Below are 26,660 nucleotides of genomic sequence, written 5' to 3' on the forward strand. Positions count from 1 at the left end.
GGTAATCCATATGACGAGAATGGTTGTTTGCACAAATATGATGATGTTCTCAATAAGAATCTAGAGGTTTACTGTAGGAAGGTTGATGGTGTGTTTTCTAGGGAATTGGAGGTTCCAGCTACTAGTGCAAGCATCGCATTGATTCAGGTTTGGGAGCTGCTAGTTTGATTGTTAATGTAGTTGATCTGCATACTTCTAGTGCATCTATGGGTGTTTCTAAGGATTTGGTTAATGTTTGTGAGGGATCTAAATCTATTGGTGGCAATTCGACATCATCTTCTTTCAGCTGGTAGTGGTTCAGGTCTTCTTGATTCTGTTTGTGCTAGAGTTTATGTTGGTAGTGCTTCTGGAGTTTCTGGGACTGCTTGTCCTACAATTGGTGGTGTTGGATCTGTTTCTGGTGCTAGCAATATTGGTGTTGTTGATGATGCTTCAGGTGGTGGTGGAGTTCTTCCAGTTTGTGTTGATTCTATGGGTGGACGTGATGGAGGTGGAGTTTATGATGCATGTGTTTCGATTGTGACTAGTGAACCATTCGGGTGGAATGTTTGCAATTCTTTTGATGATGAGATGTTTGTCAAGCTCAATGACGTCTCATAAATCGAGCAACTTTATGAAGTTGTTTGTGCGAATTCTGGCAAAGGATCTCTTGCTTCTAGTGTTGTTTTCAAGGACTGTGTTTTCAATATTAGTGTTGGTGCTTCTCCAGTGTGAAGAAGTAGTAGTAGGATGCAGAAGAAGAGCCTACGTGGCATTTTTGTAGCCGATTCTCCGGTCCACTTTTTGATGTACATATTTTGCGGCCTATGTGGCATTTTTTGTTTCGGTTATCTGGTGAACCTTTAATAAATGTTTTTGTAAATATTAAAATAACACATGGTTTGTTTTAATTGGTTTTTATTGTGGTTTTTAATTTTAATTTATATTGCTGTATAATTTATGTTGTCTTTGGTTTGTCTTACGTGTCATAATTTGTTGAGTTTTAGGAGCTAACATGTTGCAAGAACATTGTTGTGCTTTTTCAGTTAACTTTTGCTGGAGTTTTGTGTATGTAGATTATGTATTTTAGGGTCACGTGAATGGACAATTGAGATTAGATCTCGGCCGACCACAACAACCTTGATGGTGTAGGGAATCGGTGGGGCACGAGTCGATTCTAGGGAGGAAATCGGGGCCACCAACGACTGGTCAGAGGCCAGGAGCCACTTGTCCTAGTTTTCGATCGGGATCGGCGACTGTCGCCAATTTTGGGCCGTCTACAGCTTGGGGAGGCGGCGGATCCACATGGCATTTGGTAGTTGGGATTGCGAATGCACGTGGCGTTTCGGGAGACAGCAGATCCAACGTTGCGGTTGTTGGGTTGTTGGTTGTTGGTTGGTGGTTGAACATATAGATAGTTGATACATGTGGCAATGTGGAGTTAGCGGTTCAAGGGCTGGTGGTTAGGTGAGTTTGACACATGTGAGATTATTTGTGGGTGTGCATGGTGCGCTGCTATTGGTTGCATTGGTAGGGCACTTGTGTGAGTGACATGTGTTGTTTTGTTATTGCTTGGTTCGTGTGGTTTTGGATTTGCATTTTAGGCTGCTAGATCACTTTAGATCCGACAGCTGTGTTGTGTTTGTATGTTATGTGTGTTTGTTTTAGTCTGGAATGTGTACTGTTCTGCGTTTTTGAATTGGGTTGCTGTCCTCGAGAGCTCGGAATGGAGATTGTCAGGTATCTTCATTGTTCTTGGAAGGTTATGCAGGTTGTTGGATCGTGGGGTCTGCATTATGCAGGCATTTTCTTTGTTCTTTTGTTTTGTATATATGTTCGAGTTGTGAAGTTCTTTCGTGGTGTGTTTGCAAGGGATTTGCGATGGATGGGGTTGATGCCCCATCCTTTTCTCTTGATGTTTCTGAGGTGATTGGTGTTTCAGCAGCTGTTGGGTATGAGCAGATTGGTTTAGGAGTTGTTTCTGATGCATGCGGTACTATTGGTTCTATTGATGCCCGTTCTACGAGACTGCGGTAGTGGATGTTCCTTTTTTGGCAGTCGATGAGGATGAAGAGAGGCTTGTAAATGAGGGTGGTTCTAATTGTAGCCTTGCAAAGGATGAGTGGGTATGCAAAAAATTTGATGTGCGGAGGAGATTGAATGGCCTTGATTCGACTGTTCGGCTTGAGAACATTGAGTTGCGTGAATTGAACGACATGCTTCAGAGGTTTTTTCTGCAGGTGGTGTAGCTTGATGGATGTTTGTATCCTGCTGAGTCGATTATGGGGATGTTTCGATGTTTTGGTTGGATTATTAGGTAGAGCAGGATGTTCGTATTGCTTTAAGTGGTGTGATGGAGGTTCCATTCAACATTGTGAAAAATAGTATCTTCAAGGTTGCACAGGGTGCTATTGTTATGGCTATGAATTGGTTGATGCAGCAGAGCAGTCCTGAGAATGATTTGTTGTAGGAATCATTGAGGAGCGGAGAGTTTTAGATGATATTGATTTTTTGATGTTTCATCTGCATGGGGTGCAGCATCGGTTTGCATTTTACTGTCTTTCTCGATTTTGCATATGAGGTGGTAAGGAACTACATTCTGTTTTGAGGTTAGATTTCAATCATGACACCAATGAACTAGGAGAGTATGTTGAGTGAGTATTGTTTAATATTTTTTTCGTTTGGTTGGTTGTATTTTGGTTACTATGTGTGTATTTTAATTGCTAGAAACATGTGCAACTACAACGAGCGTTAATTAATTTGGGTGTGAGGACTAATAAGAGTTGAGGTGAGGGCAGAAGTGTTGAAAGCAGAACTAACAAGAGTGTGAGGGCATCAACTATTATGCGACTTAGTTTGTGCCAGAGGTTCCCGAACGATGATGTAGATTGACTGGTGACTGGTTATAGAAGAGTCTCTTCTTACCATAAGTACGATAAGAGTAATTCTTTAAAGATTGTAGCTGCGCAATCGATTATCTCCAATCCTTATGATGAGAGTGGAAAGCCACGGAGCTATCCGAAGATCTTGAGGAAATATGAAGGTGTATTGTGAGAAAGTTGATGGTGTTGTGAGGTCGGACATTGTGAAGGCTGCAACAACATTAGAAACCGAAGAATTAGGTATTTGTTGTCGAGTTTGAGGTATTTTTGTGAGCTTGTATTAGGTTTTTGTTTTTTTTTGGTTGCTTGCTATCGTTTAATATTGTTTCTTGTTTTGCAATTTCCGGTGTTCGAGTTTTGAGCCTGCTGTGTATGATGGAGGAACTTTTGTGGTTGGTTTGGATGGTGCCATTAATTTGGCTTCTGGGACTTCTTCTGAATGTGTTGTTTCTGCTATTCCTGAGTTGGTTGGTGGTATTATTTCTTGTAGTGGTGGTCGTGAGTTCATTGGCGAAGCTAGCAAGGAATTTTCTAATAGGGATTGTGTTGCTTCGAAGGATGTTTCTACTAGCGCTGATGGTGCTATTTCTGCTGTGGAGAGATTTCACTAGGAAAGAATGGTAGTCGTGTAGAGGTTTTTCCTGGCATTGGTGTTGAGAAGGTTTCTTTCGGAGTTGATTATGGTTCTCTATATGGTGAAAAAGATGATTGTGTTATTTTGGAGGAGCTTGCTCGCGTTTCGCCTATTGCAGCGCATGCGTTGGGACTTACTTATCATAGAGGTCCTGTTTTGCGGTTCTACATGATTCTGTCTTCAACAATTGTTGCCTTCAGTTCATCAAGAAGGATTGACGGTTGTATGAAAGTTGGGGTGTGATATCGGTTGTATGAAGGTCTGTCGATGGAATTTTGTGGTCTCGTGGGGGGTGTGATACCGGTTGTATGGAGGTTTTCGGACGATTGAATTTTGTGGTCTGGTGTTATTACCGGTTTATCCGATCTTGTGAATAGATATTATGCACATAATGAATAAAATGATGTTTTGTTTTAATTGGTCTTTTATTTGCCAGTAACGTGTAGTGGTTCTTTAGTGTTTAATGTTGTTTTTTAATTACGGTAGGCAGCCTAAAGAGAAGTTTTGGTTTTGAGAGCTCTCCTCGAGCCACTTGTACAATTCTAAACCCTTGATCTTATATTGATATGAAGGGTTAGAAGCCATCCTCTCAAATTTGTTGGACATTATTAAAAGCCTACGAGTGCTTTTCTGATTTTTGTTTTGGATGCAGCCAAGGAGTAGGCATCAACCTTGACGACTGAAGCATCACTTAGTAGCAGCAGTGTGGCTAATGAAAACGAGCTTCCGCCACATCCTTTAAGAACGCCCCTGTGCTCCGTTTGAGGAGGTCATTGTAATCTACACTCTGGATTACAAGAGAGTAAAGGTAAACAACGTTTTCAAGCCTCTAGTACGTGCATAGTTGGTGCGAGGGTGCCATGGCTTTGTCAAATAGCCCATGCTCTTTTCAGGTGCTCTCCTGTGCTTCTTGACTAAATCAATTGATCGCCAAGCTTTGGCAACTAGCGAGCTGTCGCCTTTCACAAATCTATCACCCTTGCCTCTTGGTTTGAAGACTTCATCAGTCGATTGGTTTGTTACCCCCTCCCCTTGGCAATTCGAGATCTGTGTGGCTGCCCATACGCCCAGCGTAAGGTAGATGGCAATCAGGCTGGTGTTGGGCTTAACAAGTTTGGCGCAAAGAGTTGGATTCGGCTGCAAAAGAGCTCTGATCTTTTCTAGGGAATGGCTGGAGCTGGAAATGGCATCCAAGGGCTTATAGTCTCATGATCAAGAACCCATTCTAGTAGTAAGAGCAGCAGTAGAGAGTGGATATCTAACAATTCATCGCCAAATCAAACTCGTGCAGGCTGTCGTCCAATGTGCAGCCGCAATGGATTTGGCGCTCAAATCAAGCTGACAAGCTTCATAGCAGCATCAGAATTACAGCATCAATATTACAGACATCACCCCAATGTCTGAAGGCACCCAACATTGTAGTAAACAAAACAGCAGTAGGCAGCCATGGCATACAGTCGATCAGGTGCTCTATATCATCCAAACGCCCTGCTCTTCCAAGTAGATAAATCATACAGATGTAATGATCTACATCAAGACATGAACCATGACATTGAATCGACCCTCAAAGTGAATCAATAATCTCCTTTGAAAGTGATCTTCTCAAGGTTCAGGCTTGCGTTGTTGACTTGTCGAACAGGATAATCTTTTCTGCATTGGGAGTGAACACGTTCAAGACATCTCCGATCACTCTTCCAACAACGAAAGACTCCATAGACATGGTCATATCAACTCGATATTTTCTATGCCGTGCTAATTCGGTTGTCGTGGACAGGAGCTAAGTGGGTGTTCATGGACAGCTTGCCTCGGAAGCGAACACGAGGCTTCCTCCTTCGAATAATTTCGTGTCCTGAATCTCATCGTGTAGACGGGGGTATGAAGCCCACGCGTGTGCCCGTTCACAAAGTTGCACAATGTCCTGAACCACCTGCATACACAAAGAATGGGCAATCGATGAAGACAAAGCCAAGCCACTTCCCTGCTAAGTTGAGCTGAATTCATGAATTCGTGCTACCTACAAATCTTTGCACTTCTCTTTTCCTCCAACACACCTCTGACAACAACTCCCATCCTCCGTTTCAATCATCCTCATCCCGTGAGCTGCACCATCCTCTCGGCTGCAGATCCATATCAGAGCTGCATTGTCCACATGGCTTTCGGAGTATACCTATGTTTCTTCCATACTTAACACCCTCTTTGGTCTCTAACAACAACAGGCAAAGATTGGCCGAATTTTCAACTTTGTAGAAGGTCAATCTCGCAATTTCTTCAGTCAAGCTCAAATGGTAGTTGATAATAAGTGTTCTTATGGCGAGTTGAAGTATTGCTCATGGGATAGGGGCTCTTGCTTGTTTTTCTTGTCAAGTATGAGCTTCGATCTGTTGTAAGTGAAGGCTTTAATGCTTGGGAGTCATGAATGCCAGGTGCTTCTTTGTTCGATTTGGGGGACGGGTACTTGTTTGTTTCCCAAGTGGAACCTAGGCTACCCATTGATCCAATGCTTTTGGTTGGAAATCATCTAGCGTTGATGGTACATGCTCACTGAGACTTGCTCGCACGCAAGTGTGACAATTCCATTCTGAAATCCCATTCTGTTCGAAAAGAATCCAACACAGATTATCCTTGCTTTTGGAAGAACTTTATGCCTTTTAATTCCTTCATTGGGTGGACACAGATATTCAGTGTTACATCAGTCCAGATGTTGCGAAGTGATTCAAAGCCTGCAAGTTTCATTGATGGCCTCGTGGAGGGAACTGGAGCTCAAAACTCAACAAAGAGATGGGACGAAGGGAACTTGCAATGGACTTACCATGTTCGACTACGATTACGACTATCGACACTCAGGTAATATGCCAGTATCTTATCCATTCTTGGCGCTAATATTCTCGACGTTTATATTCTTGGCGCTTATATTCTCGACGCACAAGGAAGGGCCGGTTACCTCGGATTATCTCTTTGGGGAAGGAAGTGCGCCGCCTCCCTACCCACACACTGTGTGGTTATAATAATTATATATTATATATTATCATACAAATATTTTGAATTACTGATCCATTCAAAATTGTTTGTTTTCAATCTAAATTCATACAACATTCCTCTCTTTTGATGCATGTTTTCGATGTGAGGGAGCAAGGAAATCCAAACTAGAGGCAAGATCAAAAAATATCGACACCTTTATTCAATTATGAGCTCATGTGAGCATCGCCTTATTCATGTATTTGTTGGGCTTCAACTCCCAAGACGCACAAACAATATGGCCAAGTCAATAATAAATCACCACCCCTGACATTTGTAGGGAGGATCGGGTCCTAACAAACCTCACGTCGTGTCTCATGTCCATATTTTTACTCATTCGCCTTTTTCCTTTAAAAGGATAACAAAATATTAGGATTCAGGTTCAATTTCGAGTTACCAGTAATGTGCTCCATGATGGAAAGGCTGCCTACCGCAACCTAGTTTTTTTAAATGTAATTCTATGTACTGTAAGTTAGCTGGTTACCTTTAGACATGTATTTTACCTACGGATGTGAGAGGATCCAACGGTCACGATTAAAACTCTGCTAGCCGAAGCTGTTGACAGAGTAGGGAAAGTGGGAGAGGACCACTTTCTCACTTAGAAAATGGTGAGCGGGTCGGCAGCCTGCGAGCCATTTTTTGGGTGGGAAAGTGGGACTGCCCCACCTTTTCCAGCTGCCGTCAAAGGCTTGGGGAGCTAACACATGGCAGTTCGGGCAAGGGAGGGAGATTACCATAATGGAAGATTTTCAATCCAACGGTCCAGATCTACATTCTTGCGACCCCAGCGTTCGACGGATCGGAAAAGGGCCGGGTTTGGAAAGTGGCCGGCAAGTTGCCACTTTCCTCAAGAAAAATAGCTTCTCCTGGCGGCCTTTCCCTACAATTGAGTGCCTTTGTCTTCCAACAATTGCGTTTCTTCTTCTTCGCGAGTATTTCTTGAGCTCTGTATCTTGAGAAGCTTCATCGTGAAGGCGAGCATGGACGATGATCACAGCTATGGCCGCATTACCAGCAACAGCAGAAAGCCTGATCCTAGCTCAGCACTTGCAGCTAAGCTTCTTCAGGGCTGGGCTCTTCTCGAGGAGCACTGCCCTCAGTGCTTGACCCCCCTCGTCCGCAATAGGTGCATCTGCAGTTTTTCTTTCATCTCCTTATCGTGATCCTTCCAGGATGTTGCCGCATGCGTTGGCCTTGCTCTCAACACCGCGCCTTTGCTTGACGCGGTTTGCTTTCTGAAGCATTTCTCCTCTTGTAGGCAACGCAAGATGTTCTGCGTCGCATGTGATCAGTGGGTTGCGACTCAATCGGAAGTAGCTGAGCAAGTTCTGCGTGAACGAGTGGAAGTAGCAACTAAGAGCGAGCCTTTCACGCTGCCAGAGCCCGTCCCCGGACCGCCTAACTCTGATTCTCAAGAGCTCAGCAACCTCGCGATTCCTTTTCCGAACACGCAGAGAAATCAGAATATCATCACAGAATCCACGCCAATTGAAACCGGAAGACCAACGGACAGGACTCTTCAAAGTCATGCACAAAATGGGGACGTTCCTACACGTTCAGACGCCATAGAAACCGGGAGAAACATGTCCTCTGGTTCGGGTCTCCTTCTTCCTAAGGTAGACCCTTCGACGACATTCTCCATTGTCCCTACGAATAGTGCATGAAACAAACGATTTACTAGCAACTGCATTTGACGCAAATTCTAGGGTGATCCTTTTTTTGACACGTTCAACACCCAAGATCAACCATATCTGAACAGCTTTGTTCGCAAGTAGTGATTCTCGCTGCTTGCATTCAAGTTTGAACTTTGGAAATCAAAGACGAGAAGACATTACATCCTTTCATTTTGTGCTTGCGAGATCATGAATTATTTAAAATAATGCTGTGGACCAGTAGAATATAATCAAGGCGACCATCAAGGCGGGGCCAATCTGTGACACATGGCAGACTACCAGTGGGACAGATGTAGCAATATTATTGAACCCTCGAACTTGCTCGGTATTGTGCTGGCATACTAGAGCCAATTGCAATTTGGTAATATGATGCTTTGTTCTTGGTCGGGATCCACTACAGAATGCTTGGGTCTGAATCCTGCTCATGACCTGGGTCCATTATCCTCAGATAATTTATTGATCTCTTGCTCTGGTAAATTTGGCCATTGGACTGCTCACTGTGATTGTAATGTGATTTTTTCCATTGTTTCTCCTCCTTTGAAGATGGGAACCATTTTTAATTTGTTGCCACTCTTTTGGGAACTCGTCACTTTGTGCTCTAGACCTCTCGTTTTTTTCACGCCTACTTCTGCATTATAGTGAAGAAGGCTTGTGAATGGCGTGCATTTACTAACTCGGTCAGTGCCATTCCGATCTCTTCCTTTGTGATGACCTTGCATTTTGATGCAGTAAAAATGTTAGGCTTTTGATTGTCTTCTGTATCCTCTCTCTGACCGCCCAGAAGTCTGACTCACAGGTCACCCCCTCATTCCAGTAGCATACCCTTCCCATCTATCCTTTGATCTCACACTTCCCCAACCCATCCAAGATAAACAGAGAATGACACCATCCACATACTACTACTTTCTATAGCGCAGCTACCTTGCCACTTTGTTAGAGCACTATATGAGCAACCTGACAAAGATGCCAGAGCCCTCCTCCTCACTAATTCCATCCATGTCGTGGCACAACCCTTCTTCCCTTAAACAATCAAAAACACAGGAAAGCCGTCTGAAGTTACTTGGTCTGCAAAGCGGCGATGCTGGCATTTCAAGACCAAACAAGGACACGTGGACGAGGAACAGACCAGGAAAGAGAATTGATTTCTGGTGTGATGAAAGAAATGACAGTTTCTGGCTCTATCATGAACAAGAGCTCTTAAATGTCTTGTATAGCAGTAATTTCAAAGAATTTTGGATGAAGCTTCTGGAAGGAAGATCACCATGTCCTTTTAAGGACCCTTTTCTTAGGAAAGCCCATATCTGACTTAAAAGACATTCCTCACCCCACGACCTCCATGCTATTCACCTCGGCATGACTAAAATCGGCTATTAAGCAGTTATAGAATGGCAAAGCCAAGGATCAAGAGGGCCTCCAAGTAGGATCAAGAGGGCCTCCAAGTAGAATCCTAGCCATACTATTTAACGAAGCCTTCCACAATGGCTTTCCGACCTCTTGGACCACAAATACCATCATATCCATTCATAAGGTAGGGGATCCCATGGATGTATGTAACTATTAAAGTATTATGGTTGGCCTTTGATGGACAATGTTGTTGGTTGGCTCTTGAGTATACATCCGTGAGCATGCTGAACGCATAGGCATGTGAGTGACTAGACATGCAGGCTTTCATATGACATCGATTGGCACTTGATCACGTCTTCACTGTTGGAGTTTATAGAGGAGGTCGGTCACCGAAAACAGAGTTTATTGTGGCCTCTGATTTTGTACCACGGGCTTGCCTCATTATGCTGAGCCTTGGATATTGCACCACCCTAGACCACATATATGGTAGTTGTCTTTCCACTTTGTTGGAGTACATAGATGAGCAACCTAAGATATATGTAAAGGCCCCCCTCCTCACTTATTGCATCCACATCGCAGCACAAGACTCCTCCTCTTACACAATCAAAACACAAGAAAGCTGCTTGAAGGATTTGTACCTCAAAATAGTTGGTATGATGAGGACTGGAAGCGCTTAGGCAACACTGGCACTCCAAGACCAAACAAGGACATGTGGACCACCAAGAAAGAGAATGTGCAACAAAAGAAATCTCTAGCTTGTCAAAAGCTCGTGATTTTCTTGTATAGCAATAATTCCAAGGAATTTTGGATGAAGCTTTTGGATAGGTGGTCACCATGTCTTATTAAGGATCCACACTTTATGGCATTCCTAACCAGCCCATACTTGACTAAGAAGGCATCCCTTGTCCCACTACCTCCATGCTATTTACTATGGCATGCCAAAAATTGCAGAATGGCAAAGCCAAGGATCAACATGGCCTCCAAGCAGAACACAATTATCAGTTTCCAATCTTGGATTCTGGGGAATCTTTGAAACACCCTTCTAGGATTACAGAGAATGGGAATCTCCCAACTTACAGTTGGGGAATACTTGCTCCAATCCTAGCCAAACTATTTAACAAGCGTTTTGTGTGGCTTTCCGACCTCCTGGATCATAGTCACCATCGTGTCCATTCACAAAGCAAGGGATCCCATGGATGCATGGTAGCACGCTGAGAGTGTAGGCATGTGAGCGAATGGATAGGCAAGCATCAGATGACATTGATCCGCTCTTGGTCACATCTTCACTCTTAGAGCCCTCATAGAGGAGGCCATTCGCTCGAAACAAAGAGTTTATTGCTGCTTTGTGGACTTTCGAAATGCCTTTGATTCTATACCATAGGCTTAGCTCATTGCACGACTCCGAGCCTTGGATATTGCGCACGATGTTATATGGTAGTCACGGTTTGTACAAGAGAGTTACAGGTAGAGTACATACGGTATTATATGGTAGTCATGACGTTGCGTATGAGAGTTAATAGGCATAATACACGTGACACATGGGATGTTAGAGGAGGTGAGCAGCACCATAGGGTACTACATTGATGAGCTGGCCTCATTTAAGGACACTCTAGGAGGTCGAGGATCGACCTTGGCAGAATCTGTTATGCCTGTCTTGCTATATACATACAATATGGTGCTGATCTCAAACACAGTAGAGGGGCTACAAGTGCAATCGACAGCCTTACAGGCTTTATGTGATAGCCGAGACATGAAGGTCAGTTATGATCTTCAACACTAATGAAGCTCAGCTTTAGCGTGAGATTTTCACACTTGTACAGGAGCCTATCTGCTGAGTGGCTTCATGGGGTGCTTGTAATGAACAAGTTTCTCAGGTTCTTCTCGAATTCCTAGTTCTTCTTGCTTAGTGGAAAACCTAGCTGTTTATTAGGCCCTTCTACAACCTTGATGGTGCAATAAGCGCTCCCTTGATCTCTACATTGCGTATTTCTTTCCCGATCATGTTCTTTTCCTACGCTAGGTTGACTATGTAAGTGCTTAGGATCTTCTCCTTTAGTGCTAGCCTTCGTCATGGTTGAGTCTGCCTTCACCTCCGGAGTGCCGACAGAAACTCAATACAAAGACTTTGTATAAATGGATGGTCAAGTACGTGTGGGGGTGTGGATTTGTATGTGTGAGAGCATATTTTTATACTATGGTCTACAGCCACTGTTGGGTGCTAATGACGTCAGTGGGGACGCAATAGTAGCTAATCCCTGCTATGCATGATGGAGTTTGTGGTTTTCAATCTTATGAGTGACTATCGTGAGATTGAAACTGCACTATGTTGTGTTTTTAGAGGGATTCATCTAGGTATACGTGCTTAGGATCTATCCTATGTGCTCTCTTGGTCAGGTACTACTCTTCCTATGAAGGGGTGGAAGATGGGATGTGACCACTCGATTGGTTAGATCTCATTCGATGTGCCCTTTCAATTCTCCCTAAGTCCTAGGTTAATCCATAGACCTTAGGTACTAGAATTTCTACGGTTCCTTGACCCCTCTTCGTACACTTTAATTAATTTTATCCCTTTCACCCCTAGGCAATGACCTCTGACTTGACAAAACCTTCTCACCTAATATCTCACTCCGATTTTAGAGCCATCTGGACCAATGTTCTTCTCTTGATGAGTTCCACTGATTAGCATATTACATTGGGTACTCGGCAATGACCTCTGACTTGACAAAACCTTCTCACCTAATATCTCACTCCGATTTTAGAGCCATCTGGACCAATGTTCTTCTCTTGATGAGTTCCACTGATTAGCATATTACATTGGGTACTCATATCATGACATTCCCTCTTGCTTAATGTTTAGCTGTCCTCAGCAAATGACTAAACATGGCTTAATCCCCATCATGTGTATTGTTTGTGGACTCCATGCATATATACTCAATGGAAGTCACCCTCAAGCTTCTAATGCAAACATGATCCCTTAGATTCATTTTATCTTATTCGTTCCTTTTAATAAAATAATACTCAAAAGACAAGGGTAAGAATACTTAGCTTCATTAGTATCCTGTCGTTGTTTCTTTATTTATTTTTTGTGCACCTCATGGAACTTCTCCTGCAAAATAAATAAATGGTCTAGTGCCAAGTGACCAGTCTGGAACTACTCTACTATGCTAGCATACCAATGCATTGAGCAATACATTGTCTTAGATTTCTGATTACCAAGCTGAAGCAAATTAACAATCGGGTGGTAAGTCCAACCCTCAATCGCTCACAATGTATTTTCCCATTGTACTCTCAAAGATACAATATGATACAAAAAGACTCCAGGACTCTAGATGCTGCTTCCGACACCGCATAGACCATGGGAGAGTACTGCAATGGATTTTATCCTTGATCCTCCATGATCAAATATCAAGGTGGACCATATGGCCAAGTTTTTTATGGCATAGATCTTTAAGCACCATGGGATGTCTAAATGGATAGTGACCGAGACCCAAGAATGACCAATTTATTCTGAAGGGCACTTTTTGATAATATGGGTACGAAATTGGAGTTCTCATCTTTATTTCATCCTGAGATAGACGGTCAAGGAGAGAATGCTAATTCCACGGTGCTAGACCTTTTAAAGTGTTATGTGTCCAAATAGAAACCTGAGTGGGAAAAGTACCCTCTCATAAGTGGAATTTGCTTACAACACCACTCACAACTCTATAGGAAAAGTCCCTCTTGAAGTAATATATGGGAAGGTGGTTTTAACACCTATTTAGAGGACCAAGGATGAGATATTTGTAGTTGATCAGTATGTTCGAGACCTTGATACAGCCTTCACTTAGGTTCGGACAGCAATTGAAAGGTCACAACAAAAGCAAAAGAAAGTTGTAGATATGCATAGGAGCTCCAAGAAGGAGATCGGGTACTCCTCAAGTTCGAGAAATCTAGACTTAGAAAGATGAAAGAAAGGAAAAGGTATACCCAAAGTTGTCTCCTAGATACTATGGGACATTCCAGGGTGAGCCCATAAATGAAGTCGCCTATCGACTAGAGCTACCAGAGACTTGGAAGATTCACAATGCTTTTCACGGGAGTCTTTTAAAGAAGTACCAAGGACTAGAACACACAGAACTAACTCAAGAAGAACCACCAAAAGTGGAAGAAATGGAGGAGATCCTCCAACGAGAACATATTGTATATCACGCAGAGAAAAAGGACCCAGGGGCAAGGTTACCTGCAGGTACCTTATCAAGTTTAAGAACTATTCGGCACTTGATGCCAAGTGGGTAAACAAGGAGTTCTTTTCGGAGGATCCTCAAGCTTTACAATTTTATCAAGAAGCTTTTTAGTTGAGGGCAACTGATTAGAAGCTGAGGAGATGTCACCAATTAGTGCTTCTCCCTAGAAATAAAAGGAATCTTTATAATATTGACTTCGGTTAAAGAAAGTTGACTTTGGTTGACTAGAATAAGTTTTTGCTTTGCTTTGCATTGGTAAAAGAGAATTGTGGGAATGCCCACAGGGCCTAGGATTAGTCCAAGAACTAGAATGCATGCATTTGACTAACCTCTAATGGGCTAAAGTGTTGATGTTTATTTAATTGATGTGTCTAGGACTCAAAAAGGCCCATAGTTAATGGGGCAAGTGCCAAAAAGCAAGTCCCACAAGGCAAAAGGCACCAAGAGATCCTAGAAAGTGGTGCCCCATTTAATGAAGGGCCACTAGGGTTAAAAGGACCATTAAAAGTGCCCTAAAGATGGGTAAGCATAGAAAAGCCAGCTTTTTGTAAAAAGTAGCTTTAGAAAGCAGGTCTAGCTTTGGGCTAGGCCAAGTCTATAAAAGAAGGGCCTAAAAGCTCCAAGTAGGAAGGAGAATTGTACTCAGCTTCATGCTTTTCTCATAGCCAGTTGTACAAAGTTATTTCTATCGCAATAAAGACCTTCGGGGAGCGGGGGGGGGGCGCTTCTTTCTGGCCCCTAGTGCTGTATACCTTCTCTTTCCCTTCTCTCCCACCTCACCCTCTTTGCTGCGATGTTACTCCACCAGCCCTTGCACGGGTTCCCAAGCATTGTACGGCTAATCCCAGTGCCAGCCCCTACTCTTCTTGCATGTGCGAACCGTTCCAGAGGGAAAACCCTGGCTGCGATCTGGTTTCCAGCCCACCTGGGAGCCGTTCTACTTGCTGCAATTCTTTGCTGGCAATTAGTGCCAGGTGTGGTTTTGACGTCTTGGAAAAGGTTTCACCAGCCCACTAGTGCTTCTCCTAGGCATGTTGGAAAATTGACTTAATAACCCAACTGCAAAGTTAATGCTGGGTCTTGTGTTGGTAGATGGGTGCTTTCAATTAACCTTTGATACTCCATCAGAATGTCTTTCTTGGGAATCATGCTATCCTTGATTTTCTGCAACTACTGCATATGCATCTACATCCTCAAAGTGTTACTTGATCTGGAGGTGTTGCCATTGTATTAGATCTTGTTGGTTGGGGCTTCACGTAGGTCCCATCTGTGACGTTCTGTAATGTCCAGCTGTTAAGGGGCTCTTGACTATGACAAGTTGCAGAGCTCACTTCTTGCTGAAGTAGAACTGACTTGAGAATGCTTGTTTCTTAAAACATGCTGAAGAAGATTACAGCAAACTCTTCAAGGCTGCGCTTGTTACTTACGTAGCCTTCCTCCTTCCAGCTGCTGATGAGGAGATAAAACTCAACTGATGATTTGATGGAGGGCGCGGCACAACCCCATCCCTTATATAGCCCTCTAGACAGGGCCGAGCAGCCAGCAGGGATTACTGGACAATAAGCTGGTCAGCCACGCGGCTGACTGCCTGACTGCCACCTGGCAGACCTGTTGCATATATACGTGCAGCCAGCAGGTCCCTCGGTTCTATATGGCAAACCCATGGCGTGGTCAAGGCCAGGCAATGCCTCGCTCAAATTCTGTGGGCTGATTGACAGCCTGATCTATTTTAAATCCCACTGGCTTATCCTATGTGGGGGCCCTACAGATTGAGCAACTAAGAACTAACTAGGTGTCGAGACTCGAGAGGTAAAGCATTAAGTCCCAACTTGCTATCTATCCAATGATCTGGATGATGCTCTGTGGTCTAATTCTAGAATCTTATAATCGATTCCGACATCTCTGATTATATGGGCTGCATGGTGTATGATCCTAAGGTAATCAATTGATGTACCCTTTTTATGTGTGCATGGGAAGGCTTGTGTTGCAGAATATATTGGCTGTGTTGCATATGTATAGGCCAAAGCGATGACAAAAGGGTGAACAAGTGCTTACTTAAGCCCCTTATGCTCTAGTGTCCTCTGCCATTTCTTTACATCTTCTCCAGCTGTATGCTATGTCTCCATCCATATCGGGTCTTGCCTTCAAGCGTCATGGTTTCTTGTTTGCGGTTTATCCATGTGTTGAGGTCTCTGATCCCCTACTTGGTTTGCAGTATGCAGGAATGCGTCAGCTTTGGACAGGTTACCATTGTTTTTGTAGATAACAGACTGAGGAGAGAAAATTAACATACTACCATAACTATTTTCTTCTCTTCTTTTTTTGGACAGACGTAAAATCATTGTATTGTGTCTTGCAGCTGGATGCTTATTCCAAGACATTTGAAGAGGTTCTCCCCAACATTTTAGCAGTCTTAGTGCAGAAGCTCGAGGTAATGTTGAGAAGATTTCTTGACTGCCACTAGTTATTCTGTCCCCTTTGGTATTTTGTAGATTTGTTTTTCTTATTCTTTGAAAAAGCAGTGTATCTTGTTACAGGAAATTGGAAGGTCTTTGTCAGCATCACAAGATCTACATGATATCAGGGCGGTAAGTGTGACCATGGTTGCATATGTCTGTCTTGCTTGGCCATGCCATTTTTTGTCATCTCTTTTTGGTTTTGAACTGAAACAAGTGCATGATGTTGCGATGTTCTTTAGGAGATAAATTAGTGAGCAGGGTGTGGTACCAAAAGGGACATGGGATTTTGTGTTTCTATGATTCCCATGCCTTTAATGGAACTTGGGCCTGTAAATTACTGCTAGAAGTATTCATTTGTGATCCACATCTAGATTTGAAGGATCTGGGCTGTGGATAACAACATAGTCAAGGAGGGTGGTGGCTGCTAGGGAAAGTGGCTGTGGATAACAGCATAGTTGGTGGCTGCTTAATGTAATTGTTTTGCGATGCTTCCATGTTGGCCATGCCATTTTTTGTCATCTCTTTTTGGTTTTGAACTGAAACAAGTGCATGATGTTGTGATGTTCTTTAGGAGATAAATTAGTGAGCAGGGTGTGGTACCAAAAGGGACATGGGATTTTGTGTTTCTATGATTCCCATGCCTTTAATGGAACTTGGGCCTGTAAATTACCGCCAGAAGTATTCATTTGTGAATCGTGATCCACATCTAGATTGAAGGATCTGGGCTGTGGATAACAACATAGTCAAGGAGGGTGGTGGCTGCTTAATCTGTAGGGAAAGTGGCTGTGGATAACAGCATAGTTGGTGGCTGCTTAATGTACTTGTTTTGCGATGCTTCCATGGGGACTGAGTAAGATAGTGAGGAACACCAAAGCAGTAGGAGGAGTCGATGCAAGAGGAGTGGGAGGCAATACCGACGAAGGAATGTGCAGCAGCAGGATCCACAGCAGGATGTAGAGCAGCTGGATCCACAGCAGGATCCACAATAGGATGTATAGCAGTAGGATCCATAGCAGCAGCAACCTAAGCAGCATGTGGAAGATTCTCAGGAGTCTCCACTGCAAAAAAGTCAAGAGAGAGATTCTGAGCAATAATAGAAAAATAGATGATACTTGTAATCATTTTGTATTAATACATCAAATGTCAAATATTTTTTTTTGGTTGCAAGTAATACCTGAGTCAATAGCTTTGTATTATCTTAATTGTTCTATTGGATTAATGAAACACTCCCACCAAATTCTTGACTCAGTGGAGATATATGATTGCTTGGAATGCTGCGTGAAACTGAAGTGGGGGGAGACCGAACTCAGCCAAGATGATCTGGTGTGGGACCAATGGTGTACTTCAGATCATCCGTGCCAATATGTAGAATGCAACAATCTCTACTGCTAACCCGTCAAAGTAAAAGAGAAGTTCTTTTGTGACTTTAGATGATCAAAATGGTCTATGAGCCAAACTACAATACAATTTGCCCAAAAGAAGAACCTTAATGCTTCTCCCACTTGCTGAAGAAAGCCAGCCTGCACATGCATCTCTCTATGTATATCAACAATCGAGAATGTAAAGCTGTGGATCTCTCTATGTATATCAACAATCGAGAATGTAAAGCTGTGCTGAAGGAGTGGTCCTTCCATGTCTTCAAAGCACCTCTGCGATTTGATTCTAATGAGTGACAATAGGTAGCCGCACTTGTTCCCCTCTCGTATTGACCAATTGCCTAGGCAGCTCTAACAGTCCTAATGTTTTACTTGTTGGAGAAGTGAAAGGAAAGCATGAAGCTGAACACGAAATGAGAGAATGCATATAGAATGAAGAAGGGTGAGGTCCATATGTAGGCACCTCTACATGAGCCACCAAGCTCCACAATCATCTCCTCAATCAGCTTCTCAATCAGCTCCTAGAATCTCTCAATCATCCTATGTGGCATCTACCACCACCTAACAGTGCTTATGGGCACCTAACTGTGCCTCTAGCACACACACATAGAACCTAAGGTGTGCCTGGGGCATACACCTTGAGATATCCCATCAAACCCCCCCTCAAGGGAATGCCTCAGGCTATGTCAAGGATACATCTAGTCTCATAGTTTCTCATGCCATCTCATGGTAGTCAAGGATAAATCTATGGCTAGGATCTCATGCTAGCAAGGGTTCCCAAGGGTGTGAAGTAAACAAAGGGATACATAAGACCCTCCAATGGTTATCTCCCCTGCATGTACATGCACACAATGTCTGCAGGAGGTACCATGGAGCAAAACACATACACATGGCCTACATCATATGGTGACCAGAGGTGTTTATAAAGAACACAATAGTTTATTCCATTCATTTTGGAGGACTATCCAGGCAGAGTACCTTGACTCAACATAAAAGAGAGATCTGGAGCATATGTGGAGCTGGTTTAAAAAGCATAATCATCATAGGAGGCCTCATCTTGTGGAGGCACATCAACTGAAAGTAAATTGGCAGTTTCTGGTTTTGTAGTTGCTTCCTTTTTGGCCTTACAAAACTTTTCATGGTGATTGTTTTTGCCACAATATTTGCAAGGACTGATCTTGAAGCAATCTCTTGAGAGGTGATTAGTCTTCCCACAATGTTTGCAAGGTTGAAACTTGCCCATTTGAGTTTTTATGGCATAGGCTGTGTCATTGCCTCTCCGGAGTTCCTTGTGCCTTTCTTCTTCTTAAAGGGCAGTAATAAGACCTTCAAGAGTAGGATTAGGAAGATTTTTCAATGTGGTAACAACATGATCATAATCTTCAGGCATACTTTTGAGCAATACTGCCATTGCGTCATTTGTAGTGATTGGAGAGTTGATAGAAGCAAGTTGAGTCATGAGACTCCGCATGTGATTGACATGGGCAGCCAAGGGAGTGCCACTAGCCATCTTTAATTCAAAGAAAGCAATCTTAAGTGACAATTTTAAGATGTGAGAGCTAGCACAAAAAATAATATCAAGCTTCTGCCAAGCTTCAGAAGGAGACTCCAAATCGGAAATGTGATGAGTATAGTCATCTCCTAAGCCAAGAGCAATAATGCCATAGGCTTTCTCCTCTCTAGCAGGATCTCGTGCCGGGCGTGTAGGAGCTGAGGATTCTCTAGCATTAGAGGCTGTTGAAGAAGAAGTTGAAGCAGGTTTGACAAGCCTCCAGAGGTTTTCCCTCATCAATGCAAACTTAACTTTCATCTGCCATGTGTGAAAGCCTTTACCATTGAACTTATCAATATTCAAGAAGGTAGCCATGAGAGGGTCTAACCCAAAATGGGCAGTGTCTACTCTCTTACAAGGCTAGAAAAAACTGAAAAGCTTCAAAGTACAAGCATTTGGTGTAGCAAAGACTTGTAACCAATTTCCATAAAAATCATAATGAAAATGATACTTCAACTTGCATGCTTCATAGAGGTGGCTAAATGAAAGTATTCCAAGCAAATCTAGGTATAGCAACCTAAAGGAAAGTTGTAGCCACAATTGTACTGATGCTATTCAATACTTTAAAACATCAGAAATGCCAAAGTAGCATCTAATGTAGCACCAAACTCACAACATTGTCAAAACTGTCCAAAACAGAGGCCTGATCTTGGAGGGCTTGTATTTCACTCTTCAAAGCAAAGAAAAGAGGGCTTTCTAGGTAGAAATAAAGTTGGTATACCAGAGTAGAGCCACTGAAGAGGAAAGGCGAAATGCCGTGTCACGTCGCCATAGCCATGAGCTTGATTGTCGACTGGTTTTTCGTCTGTTTCTCCCTCCCTGGTGGACCATTTCACTTCAAATCTGGACAGGGGCTAGCTCATGATGTTGTGCAAGCGTGGCTCAGAGGAATTTCGAAATGGTTGCTCCAGCAAGTCGTATTGCACGAAATGGTGTCAGGAAGAAGGCGGCTGTTGCGCGGGTCTGTGGGCACCATTGCCTAATTGCTCTGACGTGGAAGGTCGCCCATACGAAGGGTCTCTTCAGCCAGAAGGACTCTGGGAATGGTTGCTTGTAGGTAGAGAACAAGCTCACACAAGATTTTGGAAGGAAAGAGGAAAATGGCATAAGAAGAAGAAGAAGAAGAAGAAGAAGATGACATGGCATAAATGGGCTCAAGGAGGATCATAGTGCTGTGATACCATGTTGGAGAAGTGAAAGGAAAGCATGAAGCTGAACACGGAATGAGAGAATGCATATAGAATGAAGAAGGGTGAGGTCCATATGTAGGCACCTCTACATGAGCCACCAAGCTTCACAATCAGCTCCTCAATCAGCTCCTAGAATCTCTCAATCATCCTATGTGGCATCTACCACCACCTAACAGTGCTTATGGGCACCTAATTGTGCCTCTAGCACACACACATAGAACCTAAGGTGTGTGTGGGGCATACACCTTGAGATATCCCATCATTACTGAGCTCATGGAGATCTACGCGGAGCATAGGTATGACTAGATGGGCTTGTTGATGAGGTAGCTACCCCCACCCTCCTAGATACATCAATGCAAAGCCTGATGTAATCGGATGAGAAAAGAAGGATATATCGGTCACATGAATAAAGGTCATTTAATACACATACGATAGTGGGAGAGAGAGAAGAAAGATTCATTAACATCTGTGCAATGCGAGAAAGGCCCACTAGACGAATTAGTAACAAATCATGCAGTCAAACCTAAGGATCTAATGAAAACTAAAACTGAAAAACTAGGACATACTAGATGTATGTTGGCTCTGGATTAACATGGGTCATATGGCTCGAGGTAACCATAGCTTTCAATGGGTTCAACTACATCGATTTATCTTATGCGGGTGCAAAAGCCCCAACAGCTAAAATTATTTTTGGACTAATAACAAAAAATCTAAATTTGTATGATTGGATATATTATAGTCTTACAAAGGTGTATATATATAGCATTTGATGGAACTTGAAGGGGGAGATAATGCCCTTGATATGATGGGCAGTGATAAAAGATGTTCATCCAAGTGTTGCAAAAGAAAGGGCTTTGTCAATTGTAACATTACTTGGGAGCTAAGCTTCCTCCAGCTAGTAAAATAATTCGTAGACTGTATCTACTTCTCGTAATCAATTGCCAAGAGAATGAGAGGGTATGCAAGCTAAATCCTAAGTCAAAAGGGTTGAATTCTGGAACTGCTTGGAAGAAGACGAGCAAATTCTTTAACTAGTACTGACAGAATCATGTTTCTCGCTCTTAATCGAACAATTATTACGGGAATTTGGGGATTCCTTGAGGATGTGTTGTTTGTTTTACAAATCTATGGGCCCAAAGCATAACATCATTCATTACTGCGAGTTTTGTAGGAGTATCAAAAGGTACCAATTTGAAGGTGCGGCGTATGTTTGTATTTATGATCGGTCGAGGGGAAGAAGATGGTACTGCTAAATTATGTAACATTGGCCAACGATTATTAATAAAGATGCACGTGTGTAGGTCCTAGGGGATAGGAAAGGGAAGGGTGCACTAGAGTACATAAAATGGTAGGTGCAGAGTCAGGCTATGAGTAGGTCTAAATGGGAAGATGGACCTTGATTGATCTCAAGGGACAATGATGAAGGGGTATCCCCTTTCATTGTGATCATACGGATCATTCTCTCTACCACCTTGCATGTATGCACAATCTCTCTCTTACCTTGCATATATATCAAACAAGAAATAAGTAATCTCACGAGGGCACTCTTTTCCCCATTGGAGGGCCCAATCGGCATCAAAATTTTGCATGCATCTCACCTATTTGCATTCTCCGAATTGGTTGTTCACATTTGGTATCCAGTCAAGGGACAGAAAGAGGAAGAGAAGCATCTGTCCATATTACATGCAGAGAGTGACTGCAGGCTGTACGGACAGAGTTTGTAGGCCATACGGTACAGACAAAAGCGGCAATAGGGTGTGTGCAGAGAGTGACTTGACAGCATGCTGCACGGGCGGAGATCGCATAGCGATCGAAGGCAGAGAGAGCAGATCTTCACATCCGAGAAGGCAGAGACATAGAGCACTTGATCTTTGCATCTGGGAAGAGGCCACCTCAACTAATTCTCAGAAGGCAAACAAAGACGAGAGACCAGTCAGGCAGGAGAGGTGAAAATCTGACCAGAGTGGACAGAATTCGAGTAGCAGGAGGAAATTTGAGTTTGCCAGGGAAGTTCTTTTCTGCAATAGGAAGACAAAAGAAATAAATATTTAGCAGCTCTAAACCTAAAATTGAGGTATGAGGTCGAAATGTTCAAACCCAACCACTCTTAGAGACCTGACCAAAGTGGCTGAAATAACAGAAAGGAAGTCGAATCCTCGTAAATACTTCAGTAAGGATGGTGGCTCAACATCAAAGACCAACACCACACCAACCTTTAGGAAAACAAATCCATTCAAGAACAATAAGGGAGAGGGAAAGGCTCTTGTAAGGAATGTTAACAACCAATCGCATCCTAGATGGTGCTATTTCCTTCTATGACTGATGAAGAAAAGTACAGGCTGATTAAGGAAGGCAAATGTGGATTAAAGAAACATAAGCCAGGGCATGTATTGTTGGATATGGATACGTCACCTCCCCTTTTGTAAGCCTCCATATGAGGAGAGCATTGGGGAGGTGAACCTGGGTTCGGAGAGATGGCCACATGGGTAGCATCATGGCTACCATGAGGACAAGAATCAGACAAAGAAAAGAGAGGATGAGGGGCTGCCACTTGGACAGCATCAAGGTTGTCATGTATATGCATGGCTATGTAGAGCAGCAGGTGAAGCTGGCCTTCAATAAATAAAAGGGCAGTGATCTTCTTGTACTTAGTCATAAACTTCATAAATAGCCACAATGCAAGCTTCAATCACTTCAACCACTTAGCACAACTTAGAAACAAACTTCAACAACAACAAAGGTGAGGCTAGAATGCCCTTGCTCAAATTGAACTGATGCCTCTGAGTGAGGGAAGAGCATTGAATGCGTGTGGGATGGTACTCATTGTGTATCCTATTTGCTGGCTTTGGCACGGCACATCTTTGGTACAGCCTCGTTGCCGAGTAGGCAGGGGTCGGGAATCTATGCTTGGATTGGGAAGTATCCCGAGAGAGATGGTACAGGTGTCACTGCCATAGTGTTTGCTGGATTGTGATGCTAGATCTCTTTTGGGAAACAAGTTATTGTATCAGGATATGTGCGATCCATAGGGTGAGAGACTATTGGTCATGGCAGTCCTGGACAGTGGAGAAAGCTTTGGTATGCTTTCTTTCTATGCTTTGAGAAGAGGGATGACTAATTGGGCACTGGTAATAGCTATGGGGAACTGTATGGCCAAGTGTGGTTACTAGTGACACTTCCGGGCTGTGTGCAAGCTTCTTGGACTAGGGATGCAGACCGACTGCCAGGAGTAGTGAGGGCGGTGAACAGTAGGGGCTATGCAGGGTATGTGGTTGCCCACTGGGATGTGGAATGCCCCAGTTGTAAGGAGTGCATTCTTTATGTAGCCTGGATTTCAAGGCCTCTCACTTAATTAGAGAAATACCAAAAGGGGCGCCAAGAGTTGGGGCCAATCTGTGTCTTTGTCTTGGTGCAGGGGCACTCTAGCTCCTAATGTGCTGGTAATACTTTTGCTGAATTGTTAATGTAACCATGTTGACTGGTTACTTGTTAGTTTTACTGCCCTTTTAATTTATTGAAGGCCGGTTTCATATGCTCTTCCTCATCAGTTTGAGAGGGGGAGAAGTTTTGAAGTTTATGCAATAACTAGCAACCTCAATTTGGAGGCATCTGCTAAGTTAGACAATTCCATGCAAGTTGTTTTGGTGCATCTCCATGAACAAGTGGTGTCATGGGCATTTATTCTCAGATTTCTCTTGTATTCAAGAATCCACAATTATGTCCTCTTCATTCAATTCTGATTTTGTAAGGATCCTCTAGTGTTTTGTTGAGGTTCACTAATGATGAGGGGGATTGTTGGAGATGCAAGCCTTTGAGATCGACAGTTTTGGTTGCCATATATTGTTTGTCTATTGAATAATACGACATGGATATCGAACTCTGGCATCAATTCAGCTTTTGACCTTTCAATTTAGACTGATTGCACAATCATTAGATACTATGTTGGTAAAAAAGAATTTCAAAGTTGGCATCGTATAAATTATGCCTCCATGTATTCAAAGAATGGACGATAGCATATAGTTCTTTCTGATCTCACTTCTTGCTTTTAAAAGCCACCACTCATCCACAGCTCCCACAGCTCGATTGCTTACATCAATTTCAGGTACAAAAGGTTCATTATGATTAACCACTTTCAAGATTGGGTAGCTGCTATTAAATGTTTAGTAAGGTCGTGCGTGTATACATTGGTCTAGAGTCACTGTTGGTCAGTAAAAAATGGCATAGGAGCTAGCCTCCGCTATGCATGATGAGGTTGACGGTTTTCAGCCTCCTGACTGATTATCACGAGGTTAAACTGCATGGCTTGTTCTGTAGATGAGTTTGGTCATGTTCTTGGATTCATTTAGCTGTATATTTCAGACATGCAGATTTCACCTTTTGACATTTTGTCCAAGTTCTTGCCTTCCGATATTGTAATACTTATTTCTATTTCCAGTGGTGCGTTTCCCCTATCAGCCATTGTTTCTAAACTTTGTTGCTCAGGTGTGTTCCTTTTGAAGAGACTAAAATACAATGCTCAAGCAGTAGCTTGGATGAAAGGATCGGAGTGTTGTTTGAGTAGCCTTCTCCTAATGATAGCTTTCTTCACAACTGCGTCTGCTTTTATGCATGTTTTAGATTTTTGCAAATGTTATGACTTGACCATCTATGTGGCTGTGGTTTTCTCACCTGCAATGCAAAATTTGCAACATTGGTATGTATGGATTGAAGTTTGTAGCATTAACATGCTGTATGTATGAAACAGTTATTCAGTGCACTACAGGAGTGTTTACAGGCCATAGCAGATGTGAAGGCAACGGGAAGAATTGAACAGACATAGATGGCCCTTAACATTTATTTGAAGATATAAGGAGCTTGACCAAGCAGCATGAGAGTGGCTTGACATGGATGTCAGGTACCTGGAGCTTTAAAAAAATCTTTTCTTGAGTTCAGCTTTTATAAGTGTCACAAGGGAAGGCCATTTGTTCCTCTGTTTTGAGATGCAATGATCAAGCTCTCCTTCAAATATAAAGGACATATATTTGGATGCTGGAAATGAGTAATTTTTTTGTATTAATCTAATATCGATACCTTGTAGAGTGATGAATGTGGATCTTTTGTCCTGCTTAGTGCTGTGATTGAATAGGCTCCTTTAGAGCGTAACAAATCTCACATCTTCAGCTCATGTTCAAAACATGGTAAGCACATCCTTGTACTGGCTGTGTATTGATTGATCTTGGTCCAAATGGCCTGTTGATTTGTGCAAATAGTGTCTTCTTTCAGAGTCTGTTCCAGCTAAAGCATCCATTTTGTTTGGAGTTGTCGGCCTTCAACTGATGTGATACTTCATCTGCTTGGTATCCAAAAGTCTGCTCTTGCTGTGGCTAGACTGACTCCGACATGACTCTGCTATTAGGAGATATGCAGCAAGATTACTATATGGTAGTCCATGGTTAACCTGTGTCAGACGGGCGGCTTTCAGTTTAGCCAAGGTGATCATGCAGTGATTCTGTGTCTAGTGCATTTTAGTGGGTTTGCTAAGGACTGCTAGCCCTAGCCTGTGCCAGGGCTTAATGTAAGTTGGGATGGAAGTCAGACTGGATCTTTGATCATGGTTTAAATGCACGCCTTGATATCACTTCTCTGAGGAAAAGTCTATCGTATGGGACATAGTTTTATGAGCTGACCAGTGTGAAATTGATATGATCTGTTGTCTGTGAGTGTAGAATATGACTATCCCCTGTAATATACACAACTAACAGAAAACGCATGTGGCAAAATCCTTTCTAAATTTCCGGTGTATTCAGTCTCCTTATAGAAGCAATGACAAATAGGCCCATGGTTGCACGTACATACAAGTAAAGCTCTATGATGTGCATTGTGATTTGAGAAAGAATGGCGGTTTACTTTTTACTCTCAAGGATCAAAAGGCCATCTGTGAAATTATAGTCATAAGAAAAAGGTAGATCAGCTGAATTAGCATCGCTGAATACGGCCATCCTGCACATACAAGATGAGTAGATTGTGGTGCTTGCTTGCTCCCATATTGACAGTCCTCTCTGTGAAGTGCATATCAGGCTGTGTGAAATTAGACACGTGGATTTCATATTGGCTGTGGCACAGTCCTCTGTTTAGAGTCCATAGCAAGCTTGGAAGGATAGGTTTTGGTTGAATAGGTCTATGGTCTCTCGAAGTACTTCGTAATGCATGTAATATAGTTGGTCTTCTTTGGGATTCAGCACGAGATGGTGGTGACCTATGGAGTGGTGGCCTGGGTTACAGAGAGAGGACCTGCTTGTAAACATCCTATGAGAGAGCTTTTCTTTGGCTTCACAATAGAAAAGAGCTCACAAA

The 26,660-nt window shown here is 42.9% G+C and overlaps 1 protein-coding gene across 2 annotated transcripts; it reads left to right on the forward strand.

The window, feature by feature from the left end:
- The first annotated feature begins 7,373 nt into the window (after nt 1-7,373).
- On the forward strand, nt 7,374-25,430 carry LOC147880721 (uncharacterized). Of its 2 annotated transcripts, XM_087370955.1 has the most exons (5): nt 7,375-7,636; nt 7,769-8,126; nt 16,110-16,181; nt 16,288-16,338; nt 25,072-25,430. In XM_087370955.1, exons 1-5 carry the CDS (start codon nt 7,491-7,493, stop codon nt 25,144-25,146), a joined length of 702 nt encoding a protein of 233 aa, XP_087227081.1. In that variant the 5' UTR covers nt 7,375-7,490; the 3' UTR covers nt 25,147-25,430. The 2 variants fall into 2 exon arrangements, with proteins under 2 accessions (XP_087227082.1, XP_087227081.1); XM_087370956.1 differs by lacking the exon at nt 16,288-16,338 and having other exon boundaries at nt 7,374-7,636.
- Nucleotides 25,431-26,660: the final 1,230 nt, after the last annotated feature.

This window comes from Dipteris shenzhenensis, chromosome 32 (genome assembly GCF_047967505.1).
Source record: "Dipteris shenzhenensis isolate YYH24624 ecotype China chromosome 32, Dip_SZ_1.0, whole genome shotgun sequence".
NCBI lineage: Eukaryota > Viridiplantae > Streptophyta > Polypodiopsida > Gleicheniales > Dipteridaceae > Dipteris > Dipteris shenzhenensis.